Here is a 27,367-nt window from a genome sequence, read left to right as displayed (position 1 = left end):
TTCCAGTTCCATCTCATGAGCTTGAAGCATACCAACAACTTCTCCAAAACTAAGATTTTCCGTGTTATGAGACACACTCAAAGCAGTCTTGTACGCCATGAACCTTGTAGGCAGACATCTTAGAAATTTTTTCACCAATTTCTTGTCTTTATATTTTTTCCCAAGAGTCAATGCTTCATGAGCTAAAGAACTTATCTTGGAACTAAAATCAGATATTGACTCATAGCTTTCCATCTTTAGATTTTCAAATCTTGAAGCTAACATGTCTTTCCTTAATTTTTTCACCTTAGTGCTTCCTTCAAAGTGAGTTTGCAAGATATCTCATGCTTCTTTTGCTGTTTCACATCCTGAATCAATTCAAACTGGTTTCTTCCAACATTATTGTGAATAGCGGAGAGTGCTATGGCGTTATCTTTTGATTTCTTCAATTCGTCGTTAGTCCAGTCCTTCTCTGGCTTAGCAACTTCCACTCCTGATTCATCCTTTATTTTTGGTTCTTCCCACTTTTCCAATATGGCTTTCCAAGCATATACATCAATGCCTCCTATAACCGCCTTCATCTTTGATTTCCAAAAACCGTAGTTTCCATCACCTAATATTACTCTTGAACCGAAATCAAGTCCATGATAGCTCTCCATCTTCTCCACATGATCTCACCTGTATGTAATCTCACAAGTGCCGCTCTGATACGAATTGAAAACGCAAGAGCTATTGATATGTATGGAAACTGAGACACAAAACTGAGTCACAAACTAAGACATGGGTTCTTCAAAATAAAACTTCTTTATTAGACAATCTGTTTAGTAAACTTACACGTTTCACTCAATCAATTATCTAATCTCTCATGTTCATGGATCTATACACAATCCAAGAACCTCTCAAGACAAATCCCTTAGTCCCCTTAAGCGTTATGCTTCCCTACAAGAAACCACATAACCTTAATGTCTAAGAATTCTATTGCTCTTTTGTGCTCACCTCTACAAAGGCTTAGCCCCCTATTTATACACAATAGGTCGTGGCCATACAAGCTTAAATTCCTATTCTAATCCTAATAGGAATTGTCAAATCTCTTTGCAAATTTCCTTTTCTTTTATTGAATAGGAAAGTCTTCTTCATGTTTCCTTTTCTACTAAAAAGGAATCTCTTCATGCTTCTAGACTCTTCTCCAAGCTTCTAGTCTTCATAACCTTCCTGGTTTGAATATTAATCGCCTTAGCTGATTTTCTTATTTCAGCTCCACGTTATCTACTTCGTTGAACTACTTGTCTTTCACAATTGTCTTTTTCTTTCTTTTTTCATCTTGTTGTAAAACTCAGTTAAGAATACATCAACACTTACAAATTAATTTTTCAGTTTCAGTTTCTAGAGTCTAGCCTTTTTTAAAAGAACGTTGTTGTTTTAGCGCAAGGGATTGATAGTAATTTTGATCACTATTGCAATGATTTAGTTGGGAAACATTGGATCTCTTGATGCGAAAAGAAGGAAAGTACCAGTCAAGAGAATTCACATATTCTTAGGTTAAATGATTGATATCTCAAGCTATGATTCAAAAGACACGTGAGAGTGTTTTCCAATTATAAATCTTTTTGTCTTACTTTTTAAATAAGCCCAATAAAAACAAAAAGGGTGTGCGTGAGTTTTTGGGTTTGTGTTAACGGACACGTAGGATTTGAGACTCTTGGCGATGAAGTTAAAGTTGTCGATCAGTGTTAGTTCATTTATGTTTAAACTCCTAACAAAACTAAGATTTAGCCAGCCATAAACAAGACCTAGAAATATGACATAAAAATTATGGCATTTAATTCCAAATATCCGTTCTACAATAAGGGCAATAAACATTGGTGTCTAGCCAAGGCAATAAGCATATGGAGTGAAACTTATGGGCACATGGTAAGTGTACCAATTTTTCACCCTTCTTGAACCGATCTAGACATATCGCACAGTCTTGTTGTTCCCTGACCCGCCACTTGAACCATTCCATCAGCCTTCCTCGGCTCTTCTTCAACCCGACCACTTCGGTCAGTAACTCCCCGTGAGGTTTACCTTTCACTTGCTCCGGTTTATTTCCTTTGTCTTTACCATTTTGCCTGAACTTAAAAATCGAAAACAAAATTCAAGAGAGAGTAATGTCAAAAGTTTTGGTTTTCTTGGAAGCTGCCAAGTAGTTTCCGGGAAGTTTCCAATATCAAAACAAAACACCACGCAACTTATAACACTTGCTAAAATGCGCCAACCTGACCCAACGTGGGGCTAACTCTAAAGAGATAATAAAATAATTTGTCCGACAAAAGGCGATCTCACAATTATATCTTCATGTGATACCACATGTTTAGAATTAGAAGACATCATCATGCGTCCTTATCATGAAAAATATAGAGCTATAAAAAGGCTTTGAAGCTTCTAAGGCGCATTTTAAGGTGATTTATGAGTTGAGTGTACTATCATACGCCGTTTTTAACTAAATCGAACCTTGTGCGCGGGACTCTCAGCCGCTCGTTAAGCCTCTGCTTCGCCTCTTTGGCTGCTCCGTCGAGCTTCTCATCGTTGTCCTCTCCATAAGACTTGCTTCTAACACTTCTCTCCTGTAAATTTTTAAAAACTTAAGATTCCAATTTCTCCCAAAGAAATGTTTTTTTTTGGTAAAGGATCCCAAAGAAATGTTTTAACTACATATTATTTTAAGAACATAAAAAACAAAACATACATATTATACTATTTCATTTTATTACCGAGAAGGAGACATGTGCCTGGTGGCTCTCATGATTGGTAGTGTAGAGAGAGAACGATGGTCGCCGAGTCCACACGTGTCCTGCCGTCGCCGCCACAGCCGTGTTGGAAGATTCAATCGGTGGAGCACCGCCGTGGAAACGTCGCCTCCTTGCGCACTCAACTCCAGGAAGCATACCAGCCATAGAGCTTTGTGTTGTTTTGGTTTTGCTCAGAGAGAGAGAGAGAGAGAGGGAGAGAGAAAAAAAAATGACCCGCAGCTACTACAAATATTTATATTTGTATATTACTAATAATTGAGGATAGCAAATATTGGTATATATAAAGATGGGTTAATTAGGTAGACATCACAAGTTTTAGAACTTAATTAGATAACTCTATTATATATTTACTTTTTATCTATCTTATACATACTATGATTAACGGTTTCGTCAAATTGCTTAAAATATGTAACGTTAAGATGAGAAAAACGAAATTTAGAATTCATCACATTGCAACTCTGATGTGATAAGGTCATTATTTAGGACAAAAGTATGAGAAGATGGTAATACTTACGCTACAAGAAAACAAGTCATTTGCGATTCCTATAATAGTCACTAAAAAGTCACAAAACCCTTATTTGCGACTACTTAGCAATCATTTATGATCATTATAAAATAACGGTCGCAACATGGTCTTAATAATAGTCGTATATAAGTGACGATTAATTGACTCGGAGTGGGAGTTGCGCATTTCCAAATAAAATGCAATTAAGTTTACTTAAAGACTCTTTTGTGACCATATTTAGTAGTCATATAGCAGGGCGGTTTTGTGACTAATTACAAGAGTCAGAGTTTGGAGTTTTTTTGTGTTATTTGGTTTGGTCACAAATTGGTCACATGTTTAATATTGGTTAATTTCCAATTTAAAACGCTATTAAATAAAAAGAAAATGATGATTAAAAATACTAATCATACTAAAAGATTATCCTTATCATACCAAAACATCATCCTAATCATACCAAAAGATCATCCTACTTTAAACCAAATCATCATCCTAAAAGAGTTTAGAACAAAAAAGATCATCCTAAAAGAGAGGAAATACAAATCAAGTTCATATGGTGGAAGAAGTGTTAGACAAAGGAGAATTAGCAGCTGAGGTGGTGCCTACTCACATGGCTTGTGCGCTGCCTACTCTCGTGGCTGAGGTGGTGCCTACTCCCTGGCTGAGGTTGTGCCTACTCTTGTGGCTGTGTCCATGGCAGGTGTGGTTGGTTCATGGTCTGTAGGAGCAGAAGCCATAAACTCGCCCAACTCAGGATTTTTTTTCTTTCATGAAGGCAAGGAGCTTCTTGAAGCTATCATCACGTCGTGCATTTTCAGCCTCGTATTCAGCTATCTTGCGCCGAAGTTGATCTTGAAGATCCAGAACAGTTGATGTAGGGCTTGCATAACTCTCTTTCCTTTTTCTTTTGTGAAGTGTCTCCACAAAAGATCCAAGACCATAGACTAAATGTAAACAAAAAACGAAATGCAAAAACAATTGATCAAAAAACATTAAGCATTAACTTATCCATGCTTAACAGACGAAGACAATCAAAAACATTAAGCAAAATATAAAGAGAAATTACCTGAAGGAAGATCTCATTCTTTTCACCAAGGTTGAGAGTTCGATGACTTGAATGTTCCGGGGAATTATCTGAAGTATGTAGACCATCCTCATTCATTTTAGACAATTTCTCTTCTATGGCCTTCTCATACGTATCAGCAACCTGTTTTGCTTTTTGATCCACAAAAGCTCCATCAGCCCGAGTATGTGTTTTCATAAACACTTCGCTAAGTGATACTGGACATCCCAACTCTTCCTCCTACAATGTTAGTCAAACAGATTAAATTCACATAAGCACTATTAGAAAATCAGAAGTTAAGTGATTGGATGGAACCGAAGACTAGGCATTTCTTGATGAACTTGCACAAATGACTTCTGACCGGTTAAGTGTTTGTGCACTCTAAGACCTTCACGAGTAGAGTTTCTGCACTGGGAAGCATTCTCACTCTTCTCAATAGCATCAGGGTTGTCCCAATGTGCCCACATCTCAGCCCATAATGTATCACGAATCCATGGTGGTTGTATACCACTCCTCTTTGCTTGACTGACAATGCCTTTCATCAAGTTTGCCTAATTATAAACAAAGAAAAGTCGTTTTATTTTACCTAGTTATTAATGAAGGAGAGTCACCATTTGGTCGCAAATGAGTCGCACAGTAAATTCACTACATACAGTCCTAATGTAGGGGCAAATCAGTTGCAACTTGCGACCATTTTGAGAATACCTAATATACATCACAAATTAAAAATCTTGAATTCTACACATTATGAACAAAACTGTTTATATAAATAACTAAGGAGATGCTCATAGTAGTATTATAAAGTACATGTAATAATAAGCTTTAGTAAAACATTGTTTTCATCACTTATTTTTGAAAATTTTCTTCATTGCAACACGTTCTCATAAAAGAACATGTAACACTTAAGATAAATTTAGAACTTATGGATGTTTAGTTTAGTAGTCATTGAAATTTAATAATTTGAGAAAGTTATTATTGATAAGGTGGAGCAAAACAAAGCATAAACATCAACTTAAACATGTAAATGAATCTCAAATGTCAAATTTCAAAATAAAAATTATTCAGAGTGGGTAAACTGTAAGATCCGCGAACCGGAATCCTGGTTTAAGGGATGATTGGTTTTTACGAACGAGTTTAAGTTAAACGTTACGTTTAGGGTTTAGGAAAACCCTGAAATCTTTAAAAGGAGGAACTCGAGGGTTTGGTCGAGTTTGGCTGTTTTTGGAGAAAAAGAAAGAGAGAAAGAAGTTCTTGAACGTTCTTGAGAGTTCTTGGTGTTTTGTGGCTGTTCCTGTAGAGATCTGTAGCTGGGATCGTTGTAGAAGCTTCCGAGGAGTGTAGATTTGCTTGTTTGAGGGTCAGAATCTTCTTGGCAAAGGTGAGTGAATGACCATGGCTTATCTAAGCTTAAGATTTCTATGATTTGCATGTTTATGTGTTCATTTTGTCTTGTTAGAACGTTGTTGAGTCGCAAGAGGCTTTGGAAAGCTTCTTGGTGGCATTGGTTTGTGTTTTGGTGGTTTAGGGACGGAGATCCGGCGAGAAGTTACGAGGAAGAACGATGCTCAGCATGTGCATCGGTCGATGCACTTTGTGTGTCGGTCAATGCAATGCGAGTATGACGCGATTTGACCTAGGAGCATCGGTCGATGCCATGTGGAGGCGTCGATCGATGAAATTAGGGATTTCGTGCAATGTCGAGCATGCGTCGGTCGATAGAGTGTGAGTGTCGGTCGATGCATTTGAACCTTGCATCGGTCGATGCAAGCTTATGTCGGTTGATGCAACCCTAGTTGGTGTCGGTCGATGCATGGGTTGGTGTCGGTCGATGTAGTTGTCCTGGTTTGTTGTTTGGCTATTGATTGTTGTTTGATGGTTAGAGATATCTCAATTGCTTGTGTGTATATCCCAGTAGATGGAGGATTGCATCACTGAGTGTTTATAAAATACTCACGCATCTCATTTGTGTTGTTGTGGTGCAGGTAAAGGCAAAGTGTGATCATGGAATCAAGGCGATGAAGAGGAGGATGTTCTAGTGGCTTATTGATGTGTTGTCTGTCTTCTGTTAGGTTGCTAGAGTTGAGTCAGTAGGACATTGCTAGATTGTTGATGTTATGATTTAAGACTTGGTTGGATCATTACTATTATTGGTTAATTAATTATTGGTTATTGGTTATTGGTTTATTGGTATCTGTTGAGTAATTTCTGTTGTTGGTTTGATTGTGGTTAGGTGACTAGTGGGTATGGGACCACTAGTTGATTAATTAATTATTATTATTAAAAAAATGGATCGGTCGTTTCATAAACAGTCTTAAAGGAGTAGCTAAATCAGATGTTAGTCGCAAATTCTTCAAATATCAATCGCAATAAAGTCGCAAATTGTGACCTCTTTATTACTAAATAGGGGTAAAAATTTTGGATGCAAATAAGTCATCAATATGCAACGTTTTTGCAGCTGGGTATACCGACTATATAATGGGTTACAAAATAGTCGCAAACTGTGACTGTTATGAGACCAGTATATTTCCGACGCAAACTAGTTCTAATATTGTCGCTTATTTAAAACTCTTTTGTGATCTTTATGTTTCACCATTAATAAGCGATGTTTTTTCTTTAATTATTTTATAGTTGTTGAGTCGTCGCAAAATATTTTCAGAAACATCGTTTTATTTTGCGACCGAATAAGTAGTCACAAAAAAATAGTCTCAAATTACAGGTTTTCTTGTAATGTTAGATAAATAATGTCGGAATATTGAAATGCTATAAATAGGACGAAAAATTATATTAACAAATTAATTCTACGAGGAGAATTGAAAAAAAAAAGAAAAAAAAGAAAACTAAATGGAAGTTAGGTGGATGTGATTTAAGTGTATGTTTGATGTGTTTCCCATTTATAATTAAGTGCTTAAAAAACATTTTTTAATCCTTAGATGTGATAGCGTTGTCCTTGATGATTAGTATTAGAAGTTGCTAACTCTTACTTTAGATAACTAATCTTGGGATTTCTTTTTTAGATGTTATAAATAACACCTAAAATTATATTATCAAATAATTTTTTATAAGGATAATTGCAGAAGAAGAAAAGAAAACCTAGATGGAAGTTAAGTGGATCTGATTTAAGTGTATGTTTTTCTGTTCAAGTTGTATTACATGTATTATTACATAATTAACAAATTTATGTTAAAACGTAATAAAGAATATGAGATAGAGAAAATGGATTTAAACCATACCAAATATGAACAAAAAAGCTCATGAAAATACTCCTACATATACTTTTCTTTTCTCGTGGCTGACACAGTAGTCCATTTGTTCTTTTTGTTATTATTGGTACTTGACATGATAATATTACATTATAATAGTATTTTAAATATAATTTAGGATTCATTTTTACTATTATTTCTAGTATATTTTAAATAAAATGAAGTATACTAGTTACGTGTATTAAAAATAAAGTGTAATATTTTATACTATTTACGTGTATTAAATTATTATAGATTTATTTTCCTCTATGAAATCATTTTTACTGTTTTCATGATTAGTGTCTCTATTAAACAGTAAAACTGATTTCATAAAGGAAAATAAATCTATAACATTTTAATACACGTAAATAGTGTGAGCATCTGGCAGAATAAGTAAGGGAAAAACAAATGCTGCTAAATGTTGTTTTTTTTTCTCTTTTTCTTTTCTTTTCTTTTGATAAGGTGCTGTACTGTTACTTGTTTGGTGCAAAACGTTAAAATCGTTTTGTATTGTTAAATCAAGTTAAACTGACAAGTACGTAGTCCCGAGAATTCTTGTAAATTTGTTATTGAGTTTGTGCAGCTCATCGTATAAATACGTGTAGTGATTATTGAAAGATATATATATATATATATATATATTATGTAGAGAATTTGAATTATTATGTTTCCGTTTATGACATAAAATGAAAAGAAATAAACTGTTTCCTAACAAATAATCTCTGATATGAAGTTTAGACCACATATATTATATATGGTCACTGCATTTGAAAGAATAATTTAGACAATGTGAAGATTTTGTCTGTGGACCAAGAAAAGGACGAAACAAAGCTCGCGGCAAATTATCATACACACAACACAGCCTATGCATTCGTCCAGATCTAGACGTATCTTCTTTTCTAAGAAAAAAAGATGATTATTAATTATCATTATGATAATTAAATAACTATGGATTTGATTAGTAATTATCATTAATTTACCATTTACAAATTTCTAAGAAAAAAAAGATTGATTTGATTGAAAATCTTTTAATCAACAGTCATAAGAGTTGGAAAACCTACAACTACAAGGAAGAAAGACAAATCAAAATGAAGTTTTTTTTTTACCACCTACTGTTTTATGTCACAGATTAGGTCTGATATATTTTCAGTTATTGACAAAAGAAACATACATTTCATTATTTGACATAGCACTTCCCTTATAACGTGAATTGTAGTCTTTGTAGAAGATATATGCTTTCTCTGGTTCCCTTATAACGTGAACCGAGTTCATTGGCTATACGAGAGCTATCATTGTCAGTTTGTCAATGTCAGACTTTTTCTGATGGATGCCAAGTGGCGAGCCAGGCCATCGGAACGAGAACCTAGCCATCCAAGACGTGGCCGAGGAAAGATAAAATCTGTGCATATACCCTGAATCTTGGATGTTGAATAGTATAGTGGGATGATCCACACTTTTATTCTATCTAAAATAATCGACAAAATTTCACACCTATACCAAAATAATAGACAAATATCACTCATCTACACGTATAAAATGGAATCTTCTTCTTTCCATCAATCATATTATAAATATATATTTGCTTTTCTGAAGGTCTTGCGAGACCTGTGGCAAAAAATTATGTTTGAAGTCTGGTCGTCTTATCAAGATATCAACCCTTCATCTCATCTTTTTAGGATATTATCCTTTTGGATAAAGTCTCCAACAAGTACAATAAATTTCTCGGTACAATTACCAAGTTAATTCTTTGATAAGTGATTTACTACATTTGGAAAGAAAGAAATCAAATACTCTATTAAAACTTCCAAATCATCACCATCCATATTACATATTAGTGAAAGAAATTGAACTCAGCACCAGAAGAAAATTTACTTGGCCTGCCTTGATCGTTTGTCTCTCCAAGACAAGCGACCTCCTCTCGAGCCAGAATTGCTGAATCGTATCTGTTTAGGTGGTTTAGATACATCCAGTACTAAGGCTATCAGTTGTCCTTTAATCGTATCAGTTGACCTTTAATCTCATCTACTCGGGTAGCTTCACTAAAGTTTGATTATTTACTTGCATGCATGATCCACTGTTTAATAAGTTTTTCCTTCTCACTTCATTTTTCATCTTGTATTCTAAAAACGTTATTCCTCAAAGACAGAAGATGATAAATCATGATGTAGCTCGTTTTATATTACAAAGGAACAAGAGGATAAAAAATGAATTGAGAATCTATATATGGAAATACAATGCTTGGCTAAAACATCAGCCGGTTTGTTGCAATCTCTTTTCACCCAAATGAATTGGCATCCTTCTAATTTTTCAGACCATGTCCGAGCTTCGCGTACCCAATTGTGGGCTCCAAAATTGATCTTGATCCCATTTAGAAGGTTCACTAACTCTTTGTTGTCTCCCTCAAAACAAAGTTTTATGTAACTCTGCTCCAACACAGTTGCATTGAGATTATTGAAACTTATAATTAACTATATAAGGCTGAGTTCGTATTCCTTCCTCTTGCTTGTCTTGATGCTATGTAAATCCCTCTCCCATCATGTATGATCCAACCTGCTTTGCTGGATCATCTCGAATGTAAGAACTATGAAAGTTACATTTTAACAATCCTTTATCATGTTTCTTCCAGCAAGAAGGGGTCACTAGTCGGTCGGGTGTTTGGTTTTCAGAAGCTCTTAGCTCTAATTAATGCAATCATCTTGGTCATGCCACTATTTTAATTTGCATCATTCGTGCTTGGTGTATTACCGTTCTTCATAGTACATTCTTTTATCATAAAGTAATTAAGACTGTTGTGGCTCTTCCATAATCACTAGATAATCCAAACGGGTACACATTTTAAGTGAGGAACCTGAGAAGACGTATTGCGTGTGAAAATAGTTCTCATTTTTTCTTCTCATGAAATTGTTGAATCTGTAAGGATATGTTCATGGCTGGTCCTAAAAATTTTGAGGCCTAAAGTATTTTAAAAAGTGTGGCCTTAATATTTATATTGTAAAAAAATGCACACACTACATATATATATATATATAATATACATATGTATACATTCAACAAATAATAATATTAGTGTTACATTGAATACAAACTACAAAGATAAATTTTCAGAAAAGTCAATAGTATTCCAAAAAAAAATATATATGCTCAACCTATATATTAACACATGATCAAACTTATTTTGTAGCTCATATGTTCATATTATGTAATTATATTAATTATAATTTAGAAATAATTTGCTAGCAATTATAAAAGTCGTATATATATATATTAACACTTTCTTTTTTCCTACTAAATTCATTGGACACAAAAAATTGAATTTTTTCCAAAGATTTTGTAAGAAAATTATTAAAAAATTTAAACAATTGAGAATGATTGTAAGTTATTAGAAAAAGAAAGCCAAGGTAAAAGAAATAATAATGGGGGCCAAAAATATTTTTGAAAATGAATATCATGAAAAGGTATTTTTGAAAAGTGACATAGAAAAAATAATATTTTTAAAAATCCTCCCAAAATATAATAGTGACGTAAAAACAAGCTAATTATATCTCTCTTCATTTTCATCACTTTTTTTTGTTTGAAAAATTAAAGCAATTATTTAATTTGATTTTTTTTTGGTGAAATAAAAAAAATATCAGAAATGGTGAAATAAAACATATCAGATATATTTTGAAAATATATAAAAAATTTGGTTTTAAAAAAAAAATTGAAAAAACACTAGGACTTGATTGAGATCGTGATAAACTAAATGTTTTTTTTTACAAAAAATAAATAATTTAATCACTTTTGCTTTAAAAACAAAAGTTATATTAAAAAATGTGTTTGTTTTAGATTGAGACGTCTATGATAGTAAAATTGAATAAAAAGAAGATTGATGGTTTTTTTTTTTTGGACAACGTATGGTTTCATTCATTCAAAATCAACCAGTACAAGAGTAAGGGATTATAATCCCATAGTTTAGAAGGTTACAAAGAAGGGATTTCCCCAAAGCCATAAAGAAAGAAACAGAAAACCTCAAGTAATGGTCCATGAGAGCTTTGAAGCAAGTACTACAAAGTAGCTTAGGACATGTGAGATCATGGTTGAATGAGTGATCATCCTCGAGGGACCCGAAGGACGATAAGATAGTCGTGGTCTTAAGACTCTTTCACTTTAAATGGAGAATGGGAGTCAAGTGCCTCACCATCGTGAGGTACAAATGCAGAAGCCATGCCTTGACAGAGATTCGGTAGGTAGCAGATAGGATGGTGGTGATGATGGTGCTGAAGTTTGGTTGTCTAGCTCCGTCAGATGAGAACCTTGGTGAACCGGGCGAGAGACCAAAGGGTGATGCAGGTGGGTACTCTCTCCGAAGGCGCCCATGGTCAAGGAGATAAAGGATTCCACACACAGCAGGTAGTCGGAAAGATAATGAATAGTAAGCGGAAGGCATGTACTTTTGGGATGTTGGTGTTGCAGGCCGGGTGTTGTTACTGGAGATGGAACTGCAAGAAGGTTGCTTTGCTTCGTTGAATGAGCATTACAGGGCAAAAGACCATGTCGCTGCAGACCTTTATAAGCAGACCAAAACAAGGAGATGGTGGTTTGTGTTGCCGCTAAAATCAGGATTCGCCAATACAAAGTGCAAGGCCGTAACAAACCAGGTGAACCCTCTCTGCCATGGAAATGATGATCAAGAATATCACACAAGGTTAGAAAACGGTGAGACACTGACATATAAAAAATAGACCTGATTTTCGGACAAGAGGATTGATGCAGGGTAATGGGGTTAGAAACATTCACCGATGAAGCTAAGAGCAGGTGCAGAAGATAAGTGGAAAGCCGTAACATAACAGGTGGATCCTCTCTGCCATGGAAATGGTGATCAAGGATTCCACACAAGCTTTGTAGTCAGCTAGACACAGGCAAAAGGACGACAGACCTAAGCTTCAGAAGCGGGAAAGATTGCTGACGGTTGATAGGGTGTTGTTGATAGCTGGAACCGCTAGGTAGCATAGGAATATAAGTCATTTGGTTCTTCCAGTTAGCTAACAATGTCACTGATTGAGCAAAGACCAAGGATCTAACATACACTTTGTTTCTACCGAACCATCTAGGTAATTTGATTCCCAGATGCAGTCTTCGAACATCGAATTTAACCAAAGAACCTAGATAAAGTTTACCATATAACATAAGGGTAGGTAGAGAAAACCTGGGATTTTGAAAGTTGGGCGAGACCATTTGAGATACTAGCAAGCCGAGTTCATATGCAGGGCCCATCCGCAGAGAGAGTGGACGTTGATTCGTGCAGCGGCTAACCGGAGAGAGTGAAAGATTCTGCATCTCCGGTGGGCGTAGGCCTGGGTCTGCCAAGCTCATATGGTGACAAAACATTGAGACGGGAGTCCAATAGCGGAGATAACTCGCAAATCTAAAAGATCCCTCGCCAAACATCGACTCTGGTGCCGTTGGTGGAGAGGAGACTTCAGGGGCGAAGTCTAATCCGGATAGAGGAAGTGGGGAGCACAAAGACATGGGTACCGTCGACGGTAAGGCTGGGCGAGAATAGTTGAGAGTGGGGTTCGCCGGACTCCACATCCATTTACAGGGAAACAAGATCAAACCTTCGTCTGGATCTGGGATACTAGTTTGATAGGGAATCAAAAGGGTGAAATAAAAGGGGAAAAAAGATTGAGAAGAGTAACTAAGAGAGTAGAGGAAGCAATAGAGGATCAGAGAGGTTGAAAGTCCCTGACGCCGGCGAGCCGGAGCCCTGTCGGCGTCGGAGAAAGATGGTAATAGTGGCTCCTCGATAGTCGTGTCTGGGAGAGAAATAATTAGGGCGAACGTATATATTTTTCAACCTTAGAAGTTTATGTTGAACTTGAATGTGGAATATAAATATATAACAAATCTGCTCTGATTCCATGTATAAATTGATTCGAGATATAGAATATGAAGAATATATAATAGCTCTCATAATATTAAATTAAATAACTAATTATTTTCAGATATACTCAAGAATATTCAAGATCATTCTTGATACTTCTATTGTGACATTTACTACCCACCCCCATTGTGATTGTTTAAACATATTGCAACTTTTTTTTCATATCTTGTTTTAAGTTATTATCAAAATTTATAAGAAAAATACTCATGAAAATAAGATAATATGATGTAACGAAGAAATAATTAACATAATATCTCATTTTGTACTCTTTGTGTACCACTATAGCTATCTAAAAAATTTCTAATTGAAGCACCAAATTAAATACTACATCACTTCTTAATACTGAGTTTTTTTTCTTAACCTAAAAATTTATTTAATATTTGATTAGAACTCAACCAACCAATAAGAAAAAAAAAACTATAGATCTCTATTCCACATTAATGATGCAAGTATTTTTTTTATTAGATATTATAAAAAAATTTATGAAATGTTTTATAAAATTTTCAAATCATATGGTTGATGATGTAGTATTATATCACAAGATAGTATCTTTGTTTTTAAAACCCAATCCACATCTATACTTGTTAGGCACATGTAACGTCAATAGTTATAGCTAGTTTAGACTTTGTTGCTGTTGGGATAATTTTGAAGGAAAAGATAGCTTAAGTTTGAAGTTATCCTAATCCTACCGAGTAATGGTTCTCTAAAGGATTAGGATTAGCTTATGTTTAGGAGTTATCTAAACATGAATATAATTTGTATTAGGATTAATCTCTATATATATATAGAGTTACCAAGGTGTGGTAAACCTATGAGCTTGAGAGATTAAGATTGAGAAATTGTGAGAGAGAGCTTAAATTTTTGAGTTATTTTCTTTAAGCTAATAAGAGAGTTATTCTTAAACAATATTATGTTCTTAATACTTTCTTGTTTGAACTTGATTTGGTATCAGAGCATCTAGGTTCGATATTTGAATCATGAGTGAAATAATCGAAGCAAGTAACAAACCAAAAGACAACGTCCCCTCATCCATACAATGTCCGATGCTAACCTCAATCAATTATACGGTTTGGGCAATGAGGATGGATGTTGTGCTGCGTGTTCACAAAGTCTGGGAAGCAATTGATCCTAGAACAACAGAACCATAGAAGAATGACCTTGCAAGAGCCCTCCTATTTCAATCCATACCTGAGTCCATGATCTTGCAAGTTGGTGATCAAGTTACTGCTAAAGGAGTATGGGATTCAATCAAAGCAAGAAATCTTGGAGCTGATCCAGTAAAAGAAGCTAAACTGCAGAATCTCATGGCCGAATTTGACAGACTAGAGATGAAAGAAACCGACACTATTGATAACTTTGTTGGTAAACTCTCGGAGATCTCCACAAAATCTGCATTATTAGGAGAAATCATTGAAGAGACAAAGATTGTGAAGAAATTTCTAAAAAGCTTACCAAGAAAGAAATACATACATATAATTGCGGCTCTTGAGCAGGTTCTTGATCTAAAAACAACAACGTTTGAAGATATTGTTGGTAGATTGAAAAGCTACGAGGAACGGATCAACGATGAAGAAGATTCACAAGCAGCCAAAGTAAGCTTATGTATGTAAATTCGGAGTCTCAGTCCTACGAATTCAAAGGAGGCAGAGGAGGAAGAGGTTCTTACCGTGGGAGAGGCAGAGGTCGAGGACGTTCTGGTTTTCAACCAAGGGATAAATCAAGAATTACTTGCTACAAGTGTGACAAGATTGGTCATTACGCATCAAACTACCCGGATCATCTACTCAAACTAATCAAAGCAAAAGAAACTTTGGAGAAGGAAGAAGATAACACTCATGAAGCCAAATCTCTTATGATGGATAAGATAGTATATCTCAATGAAAGGAATATACAGCCAAAAGAGTTTGAAGACTGCTCAGACAAGATTTGGTACTTAGACAATGGTGATAGTAACCATATGACAGATAATCATGCTTGGTTTTGTAAGATCGATCCTATAGTTAAAGGAAGAGTTTGATTTGGTGATGATTCACATATCGACATAAAAGGGAAGGGTTCGATTGTGTTTATTACCAAAGAAGGAGAACGTAAGGTGTTACATGACGTCTACTACATACCAAACCTCAAGAGCAATATCATTAGCTTAGGAAAAGCTACTGAAGCTGGTTGCAATGTCATGATGAAAGATAGTCTTCTTACCTTACATGACCGAGCAGGGAACCTATTAGATAAGGGTGGATCGATCGAGAAACAGACTTTACAAGGTCAAATTGGAGGTCGAGAATACTAAGTGTCTACAACTTTTGGCTTGTAGTGATTCAAGTTTTTGGCAAGCACTTTTAGGACATGTTAGTCTTGAAACAATCAAAACAATGGTAGTGAAGGAGCTGGTAGTTGGGATATCGAGTGTTCCAAAAGATAAAGAAACATGTGCATCTTGCTTACTTAGCAAACAAACAAGACAAGTTTTCCCGAGAGCAACGTCTTATCGAGCAACACAAGCACTGTAGCTCATCCATGGAGATCTTTGTGGTCCAATCTCACCGTCTACACCTGCAGACAAGAGGTATATCTTTGTGTTAATTGATGACCATTCTCGCTATATGTGGTCTTTTCTTTTGAAAGAGAAAAGCGAGGCATTCGAGAAATTCAAGGCGTTTAAAGCTTTGGTGGAACAAGAGTCTAGAACTACGATCAAAACATTCAGAACAGACGGAGGATGTGAGTTCATGTCTCAAGAATTTCTGAGTTTTTGCGAGAAGGAAGGCATCAACAGACACTTTACCGCATCGTATACACTGCAACATAATGGTGTGGTTGAGAGACGGAATAGGACACTAATGGAGATGACCAGAAGTCTTTTAAAGCATATGAACATGCCTAATTATCTATGGGGAGAAGCGGTCAGACATGCGACCTACATCAGTAACAGAGTGGGAACAAGAAGTTTGGTTTTTCACACACCATATGAAGGTTTCAAGAGAAAAGGAACCAAATGTGGAGCATTTACGAGTGTTTGGCTGTATTGCTTATGCTAACTTCGAGACGCCACACCTCAAGAAGCTCGATGATAGGTCAAAGATGCTTATGTATCTTGGAACAGAGCCTGGTTCAAAGGTATATCGACTCCTTGATCCGACACACCGGAAGATCATAGTCAGTAGATATGTGGTGTTTGAGGAAAACAGAAGCTGGAAGTGGAACAACTCGTAAGAAGATTCTGCAGAATCAGGAACGTTTACTCTTAGCTTTGGCGACTTTGGTAACAATGGGGTGAGAGAAACAATAATTGTAACTAATGAAACAGAGGAGGACAAAGAGAATGAAGGAAACAATGAGGATTATCTTGATGAAGAAGAGGCTACGAATGAGTCTGAAACTGAAACTATAGGAGAACCAAAACAGGTGCAAGAACTGTCGGAATCCTTGCAGAATCCTGTTTCGCAGTCACAGTCACAGCCACTTGCTTTAAGGCAATCAGCAAGACTAGTTAGAAGACCTAGTTATTTAAATGAATATGTGTTGTTAGCAGACATTGAAGGAGAAAATCTTCTAATGGTGGCTAATGGAGAACCATGTAATTTTAGAGAAGCAAGAGAGTTAAAAGTGTGGAGAGATGCTTGCGAAGAAGAGATCAGGTCAATAACGAAGAACAAGACTTGGAGTTTAGTCGATTTACCTTTTGAAGTAAAACCTATTGGTTTGTAATGGGTGTTTAAATTAAAACGCAATGTGGATAACAGTATAAACAAGTACAAAGCGAGGCTTGTTGCAAAAGGGTATATGCAGAGACATGGGATTGACTTTGATGAAGTCTTTGCTCTGGTTGCTAGAATTGAAACAATTCGTTTCATTATTTCTTTAGCTGCTTCGAGTGGTTGGGAGATTCACCATCTAGACGTAAAGACGACATTTCTTCACGGAGATTTGAGAGAAGATGTATATGTTACTCAACCAGAAGGATTTGTTGTCAAAGACAGTGAAGAGAAAGGTCTACAAATTACACAAGGCACTCTATGGGCTTAAACAAGCACCTCGTGCTTGGAACATCAAGTTAAATAGCATTCTTGGGGATTTGAAGTTTGAACGATGCAATAAAGAACCATCTCTTTACAGGAAACGACACAAGGAACATCTTTTCATTGTGGCGGTCTATGTAGATGATCTACTTGTTACTGGTTCTAGCCTTGAGTTGATATTTAACTTCAAGAAAGAGATGGGAGGAAAATTTGAGATGAGTGATCTAGATAAGCTCACTTACTATCTCGGGATTGAGGTTTTTCAAGAAGCTAATGGGATTCTGTTAAAACAAGAGACGTATGCAAAGAAAATTCTAGCAGAAGCAGGAATGAGTGAGTGTAACTCAGTTCTTGTACCAATGGAACCTGGTTTGGTGCTGTCTAGAACACAAGATCCAAGGCGTATTGACGAGCGACTGTATCAGAAAAACATTGGTTGTTTGAGATACTTGCTACACACACGGCCTGATCTCTCATACTCTATAGGAATTCTGAGCCGATACTTGAAGGAACCTAGAGAATCACATGGAGCTGCACTGAAACAAGTTCTGAGATATCTTCGAGGAACGATTGATTTTGGACTCTGTTTTGAGCAAGGAGGGAAAACGGGTCTTGTAGGATACATCGACAGTAGTCACATTGTGGATGTTGATGATGGAAGAAGCACAATCGGTCATGTTTTTTACTTTAATGATGGTCCAATCACATGGTGCTCTCAAAAGCAACAAGTGGTGGCACTATCTTCATGTGAAGCTGAATTCATGGCGGCTACAGAGGCTGCTAAACAAGCCATTTGGCTTCAAGATCTCTTTGCTGAAATCGTCGGAATAGATTGTGAGAGGGTGATAATACAAGTTGACAACAAATCCGCAATAGCGCTCACTAAGAATCGGTCTTCAATGGTCATAGTAAACACATTCACCGGCGGTACCACTTCATTCGGGAGTGTGTTGAAAATGGACATGTTGAAGTATCACATGTTCCATGAGTTGAACAAAAGGCTGATATCTTAACCAAAGCACTTGATAAGAACAGGTTCAAGGATATGATGAATCACATTGGAGTTCATAGCATGTCAAGGAAGGACTTCAAGCTTAAAGGGGAGATTGTTGGGATAAGCTTGAAGGAAAAGATAGCTTAAGTTTGAAGTTATCCTAATCCTACCGAGTAATGGTTCCCTAAAGGATTAGGATTAGCCTATGTTTAGGAGTTATCTAAACATAAATATAATTTGTATTAGGATTAATCTCTATATATATAGAGTTACCAAGGTGTGGTAAACCTATGAGCTTGAGAGATTAAGATTGAGAGATTGTGCGAGAGAGCTTAAAGTTTTGAGTTATTTTCTTTAAGCTAATAAGAGAGTTATTCTTAAACAATCTTGTGTTCTTAATACTTTCTTGTTTGAACTAGAGTTGCTTAGCCAGGCAGGTCACTTCTTAGACTAATGGGTTTCCATGTGGGCCAACGTCTATCTCATATGCTTGTTTGTATCCAGAATGACTCATTTTCCTCCATTTTCCTTCAAAGTGTTCTAAAACCTCTAAAAACTCGAGAAACACGTTTTGACTCATAAAAAATATTAAATAAGAGAGAAAACAAAGACTCAAAACTGATAAAAAAAATACCATATATCAGACTTCGTATCACAATTCAACAACCAAATTCACATAAACAATTTCGAAAAACGAGAAATTTTTTGAGATAGCTCAGAAGAATAATCTCATTCTTCACGAAATCAAACAAGCACATCAATCTCATTCCATAAAATCTAATGAATAATCGCAAAAAAAAAACCACTAAATCGTTACTTGCTTTTGCTTCGGAAAAAGGAATGCAGATCCAGATTCGAAGAGATGGAGGTTCGAAGAAGAGAAGAATGAAATTATAGATGAAATTAATTTTCACCAAATTTTAAAACCTAAGATTTTTAAGAATTTGGGCTGTCTATTGTCTGAATGGTTATCTCCATTTTGTCTGGCCCAATTGGTCTTTTGTCCATTAAGACCATATTGTTTTTTGGTGTAACCATGACATGCCCATAACGATTTGGACCTGGGCTCGTCCACAGACGAACCGACCAATTGAGAGTTCTACCTTTTTGTACATCATATGATAAAAACAAATTAATACATAAATGTGGTGTATTCAATTTGACACTTTAAGTGATTTGTATAAAATTTACAAATCTTATGTTATTCAATCATAGATTTTAAATTTTTTTATTGAAATTTACTGTTATTGAACTAATGATTTAAAAATTTATCTTAAAACCCACTGTTATTCAAAATAGTTTGTGCATTTGGACTTTAATAATTTTTAGGGATTGTGGAAGATTTGAAAATATTTTTTAAGTTAAAAATACTGAAATCCAAATCTCATGGTTATATATGAAATTTGAAAGAATTTTAGAATAAATCCTATTAACTTTTTTTTTTTGACAAATCATATCAACTTTTTTAAAATCATCAAAATTATTTAAAATATCGTGAAAATTAGATTGAATGCAACTCTCCATTCAAAATTCTAACTTGAGGGATGTAGTTTTTCTTTTACGGATTTAAATGTAATGTAGTTGGATTGTTGTTTTCAACTGAATACCCCAAATTAACTAGTACAATATGTTGTTGATTTTGGTTTAGATTGGTTCAACCGAGTCTTTTAAACAGTAGTATTTGAAATTTATTATTTATTCATAGTTAAAATAAAGAAAACTAAAAATATATATATATATACATTTTTGGAGACATTTATGAAATAAATCCTGAAGTTCAAACCTATTGACAAGCATGCCATTGACATTAATTATTAATTTGTTTTTCATTTATTTAATTAATTTTAAATTTCAATTTTTGGAAACAAGATTTCCTATCATAATAAAATTTCTAAAACAATAATCATCCCCTTTAACATTAAGTATTAAGTTTATAGTTAATTTAATTAATATTAAGTTTCCAATTTTACAAAACAATATTTTCTCCATACATACATTTCCTAAACAATCGGCCTAATCAATAAACGAATTGATTTTCAATCATGGAGGAGGATCTATGGCCAAGAATTTCGATCTCAACGCATTGATATCTGTAGACGAATTATGACAAATAAGGATGATGAAATCGATAGACTAAAAATCAAGATGGACAGAAATGTCACAATGGACGGGATAAAACAAATACGAAGAAGATGATAGATTTGTTTTGTCAAATAAAAACAAGAACAATTGTGTCGGTCTTGACAAAACAAAAAAAAACCAATATTAGTTAACTTTAAAACAAAAGTCAATTACGTAATATATATCTGTAAGTAATTAGTATACTGAATTAGTTTTTTTTGGTTCAAATAGCTATTTTTCCATTTCTAACAAATTATATACACACATCTTGGAACCATTTTAATAACCAAAGTTTATTAAAATAAAAACAATGTGGAATTCATATCAAACAAATAACTGTTAACAATTTTTATTTGCATTTCACAACAAAACTATATATACTGAAGTTAACTGATTCTTTATATATAAAACATATAAAACTATAATACAAAATTATCTTCTACATATATTTTAAAATTTTAAAATAATAAAAATACTACTATTTATAAATAAAAACATAGTATATTCTTTTTATAAATCATTACTTATTTAATTGTATATTGTACTATAATATAAAAAAATAAACTTTAAACAAAATACTTTCTAATTTCCATACTAACTAATATATCTATATTTATAAGATTGTAAATTTAAAAATACACAAATTAAACATTCATTATATATATAGTTAATCTATAAAACAAATTATATTGTTTTATTAAAAAAAATGGCTTTGCGGTATACCTCGGTGAATATCTAGATATTATATGCACAAGTGTAAGTTCGTTGTACATGGTGGACCCACCTCTCTCATCAGTTCTGAGAATTTTTTGTGAGATTTTGATCTTCTTTCTTCAATGGCGGTTTCTTCTTCTTCTTCTTCTTCTTCTTTCTCCATATGTTTCAAATCCACTCGATTTCACTCAGTTCGATCTACTTCCTCTCCTTGGCGTCTCTTCCCAGTAACAACCAGCTTCTCCCCTCGATCTCTCCTTCTCTCCCAAAGACGATCTCTCCTATCTTCTTTTAACTCTCGCTCTCGTCTCTCACCTCTCTGCGCCCGTGATTCTCGAGGTACATACATATATACTGATTACTTCAATTGATTGCTTCGATCTTCAAGTACGGGTTTATGAATTATGCGTATCTTCTTTGGTTCTTTGATCAGTGATCTCACACTTTGGCTACTTAAACAGACTAAATAGAAATCGGAGAATTTTATCAATTGAATGCTCTTTGGAATCTGCTATTCTTTTAAATTTGATTTAGACTCTACTTTTTTGGTTAGCCTCTCGTCTATGCCAAAATGTTTTCAATTTCTTGATCTAGTTCTAGCTAGTTTTCTTTATGCTCATCTGCAAGGTTCAAGGAGACAAAGAAACAGAATCAGAACAGTGTGAAGATCTTGCATAGATTGAGACTATAGAAAGCTTTGTAGGAGAAACTAAGTAAGGGTAATTAATCAAAGTTCATCTGATGATACATGTGGGATTGAAATTAGTAAGACATGTTTCTTACGTGTGGTTCCAAATGCTTTTTACTACCCCAGTTTCTTCTTATGTTCTCTTCTGGTTTTTATGACTTGGTACAACTCTAATCTACTTTCATTACAGCTTAGCAAAAAAAAAGTAACAAACAATGATGGATGATTAGTAGATGCTTAGGTTGACATGTTGTGGTATGTGATACACAGGACACTGCTTTGTGATAGCCTTTCGATTATTAGTATGACACAAAGAACTATTAAGTTTAGCCATCCTCAAGTCTCGTTTTTTCTTTTTTCTTTTTTTGGTTTGACTATGTGCAGCAGCTGAAGTTACAGGACGGTCGTGGGAAGACTCAGTCTTGAAAAGCGAAACGCCGGTGCTAGTAGAATTCTACACGAGTTGGTGTGGTCCATGTCGGATGGTCCACAGGATAATAGACGAAATAGCTGGGGATTATGCCGGAAAACTGAAAAGCTATGTCTTGAATGCAGACAGTGACTTGTTGGTAGCTGAAGAGTACGAGATCAAAGCTGTGCCAGTAGTTCTGCTCTTCAAGAACGGGGAGAAACGAGAGTCCATCATGGGTACAATGCCCAAAGAGTTCTACATTTCAGCCATTGAAAGAGTCTTGAACTCATGAAGAAGTTTAAAATCGTTGATGAGAAACTCTACACTACCACGTTGATCAAAAGATATTGTTGGGAGATTACAAATCGCTCCATTTCGATATGGTTAATATCTCATTGAGACTCGATTGCTCTTGGTCTTTTGTCTTAAGTTTGAACCTCTATCTTTTCTTTGTTACTTCTTTTATACTCTTGTGAATATAACTGTTGGGTTTGTGGAAAGATGGCTCAGGAAGTATTGTGAATACGTATATCTTCCTTCTTTTATTGATGATCTTATTGTTCTAAATTTTCTTTTCGTTTGAACTTGAGTGATCTCAGACTACTAAGACACTTCTATTGTTGGTATTGTGTTTGCTTTTATCCGCTTCATTACTCATTAGCATTTGATATAGACGGTGTCCTTAGGACGCATGGAGGAGACAGGTTAGTAAAAGCCGTTCATCGTTAGAGAAAGTGAGAATGAAGAGATATTTTGTCTGAAGTTATTCCAAAATAATTTTGGGTTGGAATAATCATTGTTCTCTCAATAGAGGGAAAGAAATAAAAAAGTTGTATTATTTTCTGAATAATAATAATAAAATAAAATTACTTCAAAATATCTTGGCAACAATTATCTTAGCCAAATAAGTATAAAAGATATACAACAAATTTGAAATGACAATGCAAAACAAAGTTGATAGAAAAAATATAATAAAAATAATAATTAGGTTTTAACTTCTTTTTTTCTCAACTCTAAAGTATTAAGATATTTTCTTTTGCTTCTCTCTAATTTTTTTTTTGTTTGAGTTTGTGTGATATTTAGATACCTTTTTGTAGTATTTACTAAATTGTTAAATTTTAAATTAAGTATGATGTGGCATAACTACATTGTTTAACTTTTTCTTTTTTGAAAGCAACTTTGTTTAACTTAAATCTATTATTTAAGTCTTTATGTTTCCAATATAAAGATATGTGAAAATTTAATGTTTTTGTTTCTAATTCTGTTTGAATAATTTTGATAATTAGTAACAATGTGTAGAATTGATTGAATTCATTAATATTATGTTGCATAGCTATATAATTTAAATTAATTAAAATATTTATATTTCAGAGAAATAGTGTTGGCCAACATCAACAGAAGACATTTCAAATGGCCAAATGCAAATGATATTATTTATTTTTTAGTATTTAAAAAAATCAAAAACATTTATTATTGGGATATATCCTTTGGGATGGAAGAGACTTTAATAGTAGTTTCACCGACTCTCTTGCCTGGCTATTACCAACCCCCTCCCATCAAAAAACAACTTTTGTAGAACCTTAAAACGAAAAAAAAACCTAAAATCCCCCATTTCTGTATAATCTTACGCCGGAGAAGAAGAAGAATTGAGAGGAGAATCAAACTATTAATCCGCCATTTCTGTATAAACTCGTATCCTTTGCGCTTTTGTGTATTCCATTCAATCTTCCAGATCCGTGTCTCTCCCCCTGAATCAGGTATAATTTTTGGTTTCCGATTCTGCTTTTGGTCCTTCTCGAAATATTTATATATGTAACTTTACGTAATCAAGCTTTAATCGTTCACTAATCTGTATTCTGTAGCTAAACTCGCAATCCAGAAGAACCCTAATCGAGTTTTTTTTTTTTTTTTAATGATAATTCCAGAAACCTTTTGATGATAAGAAAAGCTATGTCAAGTTATTGTAATCCATCAGCAGCAACAGCTCTAGTCTCTGTTGATTCTCAACAAAAGTTAAACTACTCAACGGCGGACTTAAACATGATTGCTTCTCAGAGACGTGTTCTCACCGACGGTCCCGTGGCGGTTCTCTGGGACATTGAGAACTGCCCCGTTCCTAGCGACGTGCGTCCTGAAGATGTGGCTAGTAACGTAAGAACGGCTATTCAGTTGCATCCTTTGATATCAGGTCCAGTGGTTACATTCTCAGCTTATGGTGATTTCAATGGGTTTCCTCGTCGTGTTAGAGAAGGTTGTCAAAGAACTGGTGTGAAGCTTGTTGATGTACCAAACGGTAGGAAAGATGCGTCTGATAAGGCGATTTTGATTGATATGTTCTTGTTTGTTCTTGATAACAAGCCGCCTGCTACTATCGTTCTCATATCTGGAGATGTTGATTTCGCTCCTGCGCTTCATATATTGGGTCAGCGCGGGTACACTGTGATTCTTGTGTTACCTTCTGGTGTTTATGTGAATGCTGCTTTGTCTAGTGCTGGTAAGTTTGTTTGGGATTGGCACAGTATTGTTCATGGTGAAGGCTTTGTGCCGTTACCTAAACCTCGTGTTGTGCAAGTGCCATATCTCGTGGGATGCAATGGTAATGATAACGGTAACTTGGATGAAGGTGAAACCATTCTCTATAGAGGTAACTGTTATAGTAACGCAAGAGAGTCCTCTGTTATGGTCTCGCAGTTTCACAACGAGTATAGTGGCAGTGCAGTGTCGTGTTGTCCATCCAATTCAAGGGAGTCTCTGGCTTGTCCTCCTCCTCCTCCTCCTGGTCACCTTGAGTCCACTATGTGGGTAGCGCCGGGAGATTTAAACGGTCTCAAGGGACAAATCGTGAAGCTGCTTGAGCTTTCAGGTGGGTGTATTCCTCTCATGCGTATTCCTTCTGAATACCAAAGGAACTTCAGCAAACCTTTGTTTGTATCGGACTATGGTGTGTCTAAGCTTGTGGATCTGTTCAAAAAGATGGGGGATGTGATTGCAGTGGATGGTAAAGGCAACAAGAGATTTGTTTATCTGCTCAGCGCCAAGCCGAGCGTCATCTCTCCCTCTTCCCCTGTGGTTCTGCTGAGAAGAGAGAAGAAAGGGAAAGAGCCAAACGAGGAGACTACTTATGGAAGAGTCTCCTCTGATGAATTGTCAGACACGGGCTCGGTTGAGAGCGAGAGGAATCTGGAAGAGTTCAAACTCGAGCTACAGGACATTTTGGTGAGCTATTGTTGTCGGGTACAGATGGATTGTTTTGAGGCGATATACAAGCTAAGGTACAAGAGGCCATTGGACTACAACAAGATGGGTGTGAATCACTTGGAGCAGCTCTTTGACAAGTTCAGGGATGTTGTTGCCATTTATGAAGATCCTGCTACAGGGAGCAAACTCATCGGGGCGCTTTAGAGGACCCGAACCGTTCGTATAACAATCAGACAATGCGTTTTGTGAGCCGCATCCAAGGTTCTCTATCATTGGTGACAAGCAATGTAAGCTCCTCGCCTAGAAGCTCTCCGTATTATTGATATGCTCTCTACAGTCTACTCTTTCCCCAGAAAAAAATGTTCACACGGAACGGAAGCGTTGATTCTGCATTGCAAGCCGTAACGAGTCAGGCAGTGCGTTTTATGAGCCATTTACGCTCTCTCGTTGGGAACAACCCAGTATTATTGTATGTGCTCTGTTTGTACTTTTCCATTAGGACAAAAAGTTTCACAGAAAGCTTTGATTCTGCATTGCAAAAGCATTTCAGTAGTGTTTTTTTTTTCCTCGAGAATTTGGAAACAAGGAACATAATGAGAAAGGCATGTCAATGTTATACCTCAACAATCAGTATATATGGGAGTTATGCCCAAGTTGTTTGTTCCTTTATACTTTTAGTTAACGAATTGAAGTAATAAACCCTTTAGGTTTTTTTACAACGCTTGTGTCTTTGTGTTTGGTTCGTCTTTATTGCTTCTTTATCGTGCGTACTCCCTTCGAATCCGTTATTTCAAAGCCTCGAGTATATTGGGGTCAAGATCATCTCCAGCCCATTGCTCTATTTTTGGGTTTTTGGAAATTTTCATATTTTAGTGTAAATTAGAAATAGAGAATTTTAAAATATAGAAGAACAAATGGAGATTTTATTTTAAAGATAAAAATTAGTAATGGGTTAGAGCAAATTTGACTCCAAACTTCATTTTGTAGATGAATATAGAGATAAGTTGGAGATAGACAGATGACCTAAGTCACCACCATATATATTTTACTTTGCTTTAAGCCTTTAATAATACTTTGCTTGAATGTACTCTTCTGTCTTTTCCTTGCAATAATAGCATATCCATGGTATCATAGGAGGATAGTTAATATTTTTTTCAAAAGCAGTGTGAAGCCAAGAATTTTGCTAATAAGGGTCAGCTCGGAGCTTGACATACACAAATGTCTAAAAAAACTGAAAAGTCGACACAATTCTATTTTTTTGTTTTCACAAATAATTGAGTCATATTCTCAACCAAATTTTGGCAAATAATTGAGTTGTACACTTAATCTAGAAACAAAGATAGACAAACAGATCAAACAATATAACAAACATTGAAATCACCACAGTCTTCCAGAAATTCTTGACCTCTGAACCTCCTCTTCCTTAGACAAGAGGGATAGTAGACAAAATTATCCATGAGCTGAAATAGACATTCCATACTCACATCGCATTCAACACCACATTCAACACGTTTAGTACGACTGACGAGGCACATCAACATAAATTTGATGGAAATCTTCAAGATTCCCTTGAAACCAAGCTCACCCAGACTTAATCTAAGCAAAAATATATTTTCCCTATTTTCTTCTTCTACACCCCTACCAAGAAGGTTTCCAGAATGATGTGACTTATATCAAGAAATTCGAGTAGGTTTATGGTAAATTTTATGCAAAAAAAAAAAAAAAA

General features: G+C 35.2%; 3 protein-coding genes across 5 annotated transcripts; 2 read left to right on the top strand and 1 right to left on the bottom strand.

The window, feature by feature from the left end:
* LOC104766727 (probable E3 ubiquitin-protein ligase RHY1A) lies at nt 1,777-2,998 on the bottom strand. Of its 2 annotated transcripts, none has more exons than XM_010490666.2 (3): nt 2,730-2,998; nt 2,470-2,582; nt 1,777-2,087 (listed from the first exon to the last, which is right to left on the bottom strand). In XM_010490666.2, the coding sequence occupies exons 1-3, from the start codon at nt 2,910-2,912 to the stop codon at nt 1,799-1,801; spliced, it is 585 nt and encodes a 194-aa protein (XP_010488968.1). In that variant the 5' UTR covers nt 2,913-2,998; the 3' UTR covers nt 1,777-1,798. The 2 variants fall into 2 exon arrangements, with proteins under 2 accessions (XP_010488968.1, XP_019096735.1); XM_019241190.1 differs by having other exon boundaries at nt 1,949-2,092; nt 2,730-2,995.
* Nucleotides 21,386-23,010, top strand: LOC104766726 (thioredoxin M3, chloroplastic-like). Of its 2 annotated transcripts, none has more exons than XM_010490665.2 (2): nt 21,386-21,682; nt 22,419-23,010. In XM_010490665.2, exons 1-2 carry the CDS (start codon nt 21,466-21,468, stop codon nt 22,733-22,735), a joined length of 534 nt encoding a protein of 177 aa, XP_010488967.1. In that variant the 5' UTR covers nt 21,386-21,465; the 3' UTR covers nt 22,736-23,010. The 2 variants fall into 2 exon arrangements, with proteins under 2 accessions (XP_010488967.1, XP_010488966.1); XM_010490664.2 differs by having other exon boundaries at nt 21,389-21,682; nt 22,416-23,010.
* Nucleotides 23,945-26,294, top strand: LOC104766724. The gene is made up of 2 exons (XM_010490663.2): nt 23,945-24,200; nt 24,369-26,294. Exon 2 carries the CDS (start codon nt 24,379-24,381, stop codon nt 25,843-25,845), a length of 1,467 nt encoding a protein of 488 aa, XP_010488965.1. The 5' UTR covers nt 23,945-24,200; nt 24,369-24,378; the 3' UTR covers nt 25,846-26,294.

Source organism: Camelina sativa, chromosome 19 (genome assembly GCF_000633955.1).
Source record: "Camelina sativa cultivar DH55 chromosome 19, Cs, whole genome shotgun sequence".
NCBI lineage: Eukaryota > Viridiplantae > Streptophyta > Magnoliopsida > Brassicales > Brassicaceae > Camelina > Camelina sativa.
The sequence above is the reverse complement of the archived record's forward strand: the minus strand, read 5'-3'. Positions and strand labels throughout refer to the sequence as shown.

Coding starts and splice junctions, on each gene's coding strand:
- LOC104766726 (XM_010490664.2), top strand. CDS start 21,466: ATGGCGGTTTCTTCTTCTTCTTCTTCTTCTTCTTTCTCCATATGTTTC. Junction 21,683..22,415: donor CTGCGCCCGTGATTCTCGAG/GTACATACATAT, acceptor GACTATGTGCAG/CAGCTGAAGTTACAGGACGG.
- LOC104766724 (XM_010490663.2), top strand. CDS start 24,379: ATGATAAGAAAAGCTATGTCAAGTTATTGTAATCCATCAGCAGCAACA.
- LOC104766727 (XM_010490666.2), bottom strand. CDS start 2,912: ATGGCTGGTATGCTTCCTGGAGTTGAGTGCGCAAGGAGGCGACGTTTC. Junction 2,583..2,729: donor AGGCACATGTCTCCTTCTCG/GTAATAAAATGA, acceptor AAAAATTTACAG/GAGAGAAGTGTTAGAAGCAA. Junction 2,088..2,469: donor CTGAGAGTCCCGCGCACAAG/GTTCGATTTAGT, acceptor TTTTAAGTTCAG/GCAAAATGGTAAAGACAAAG.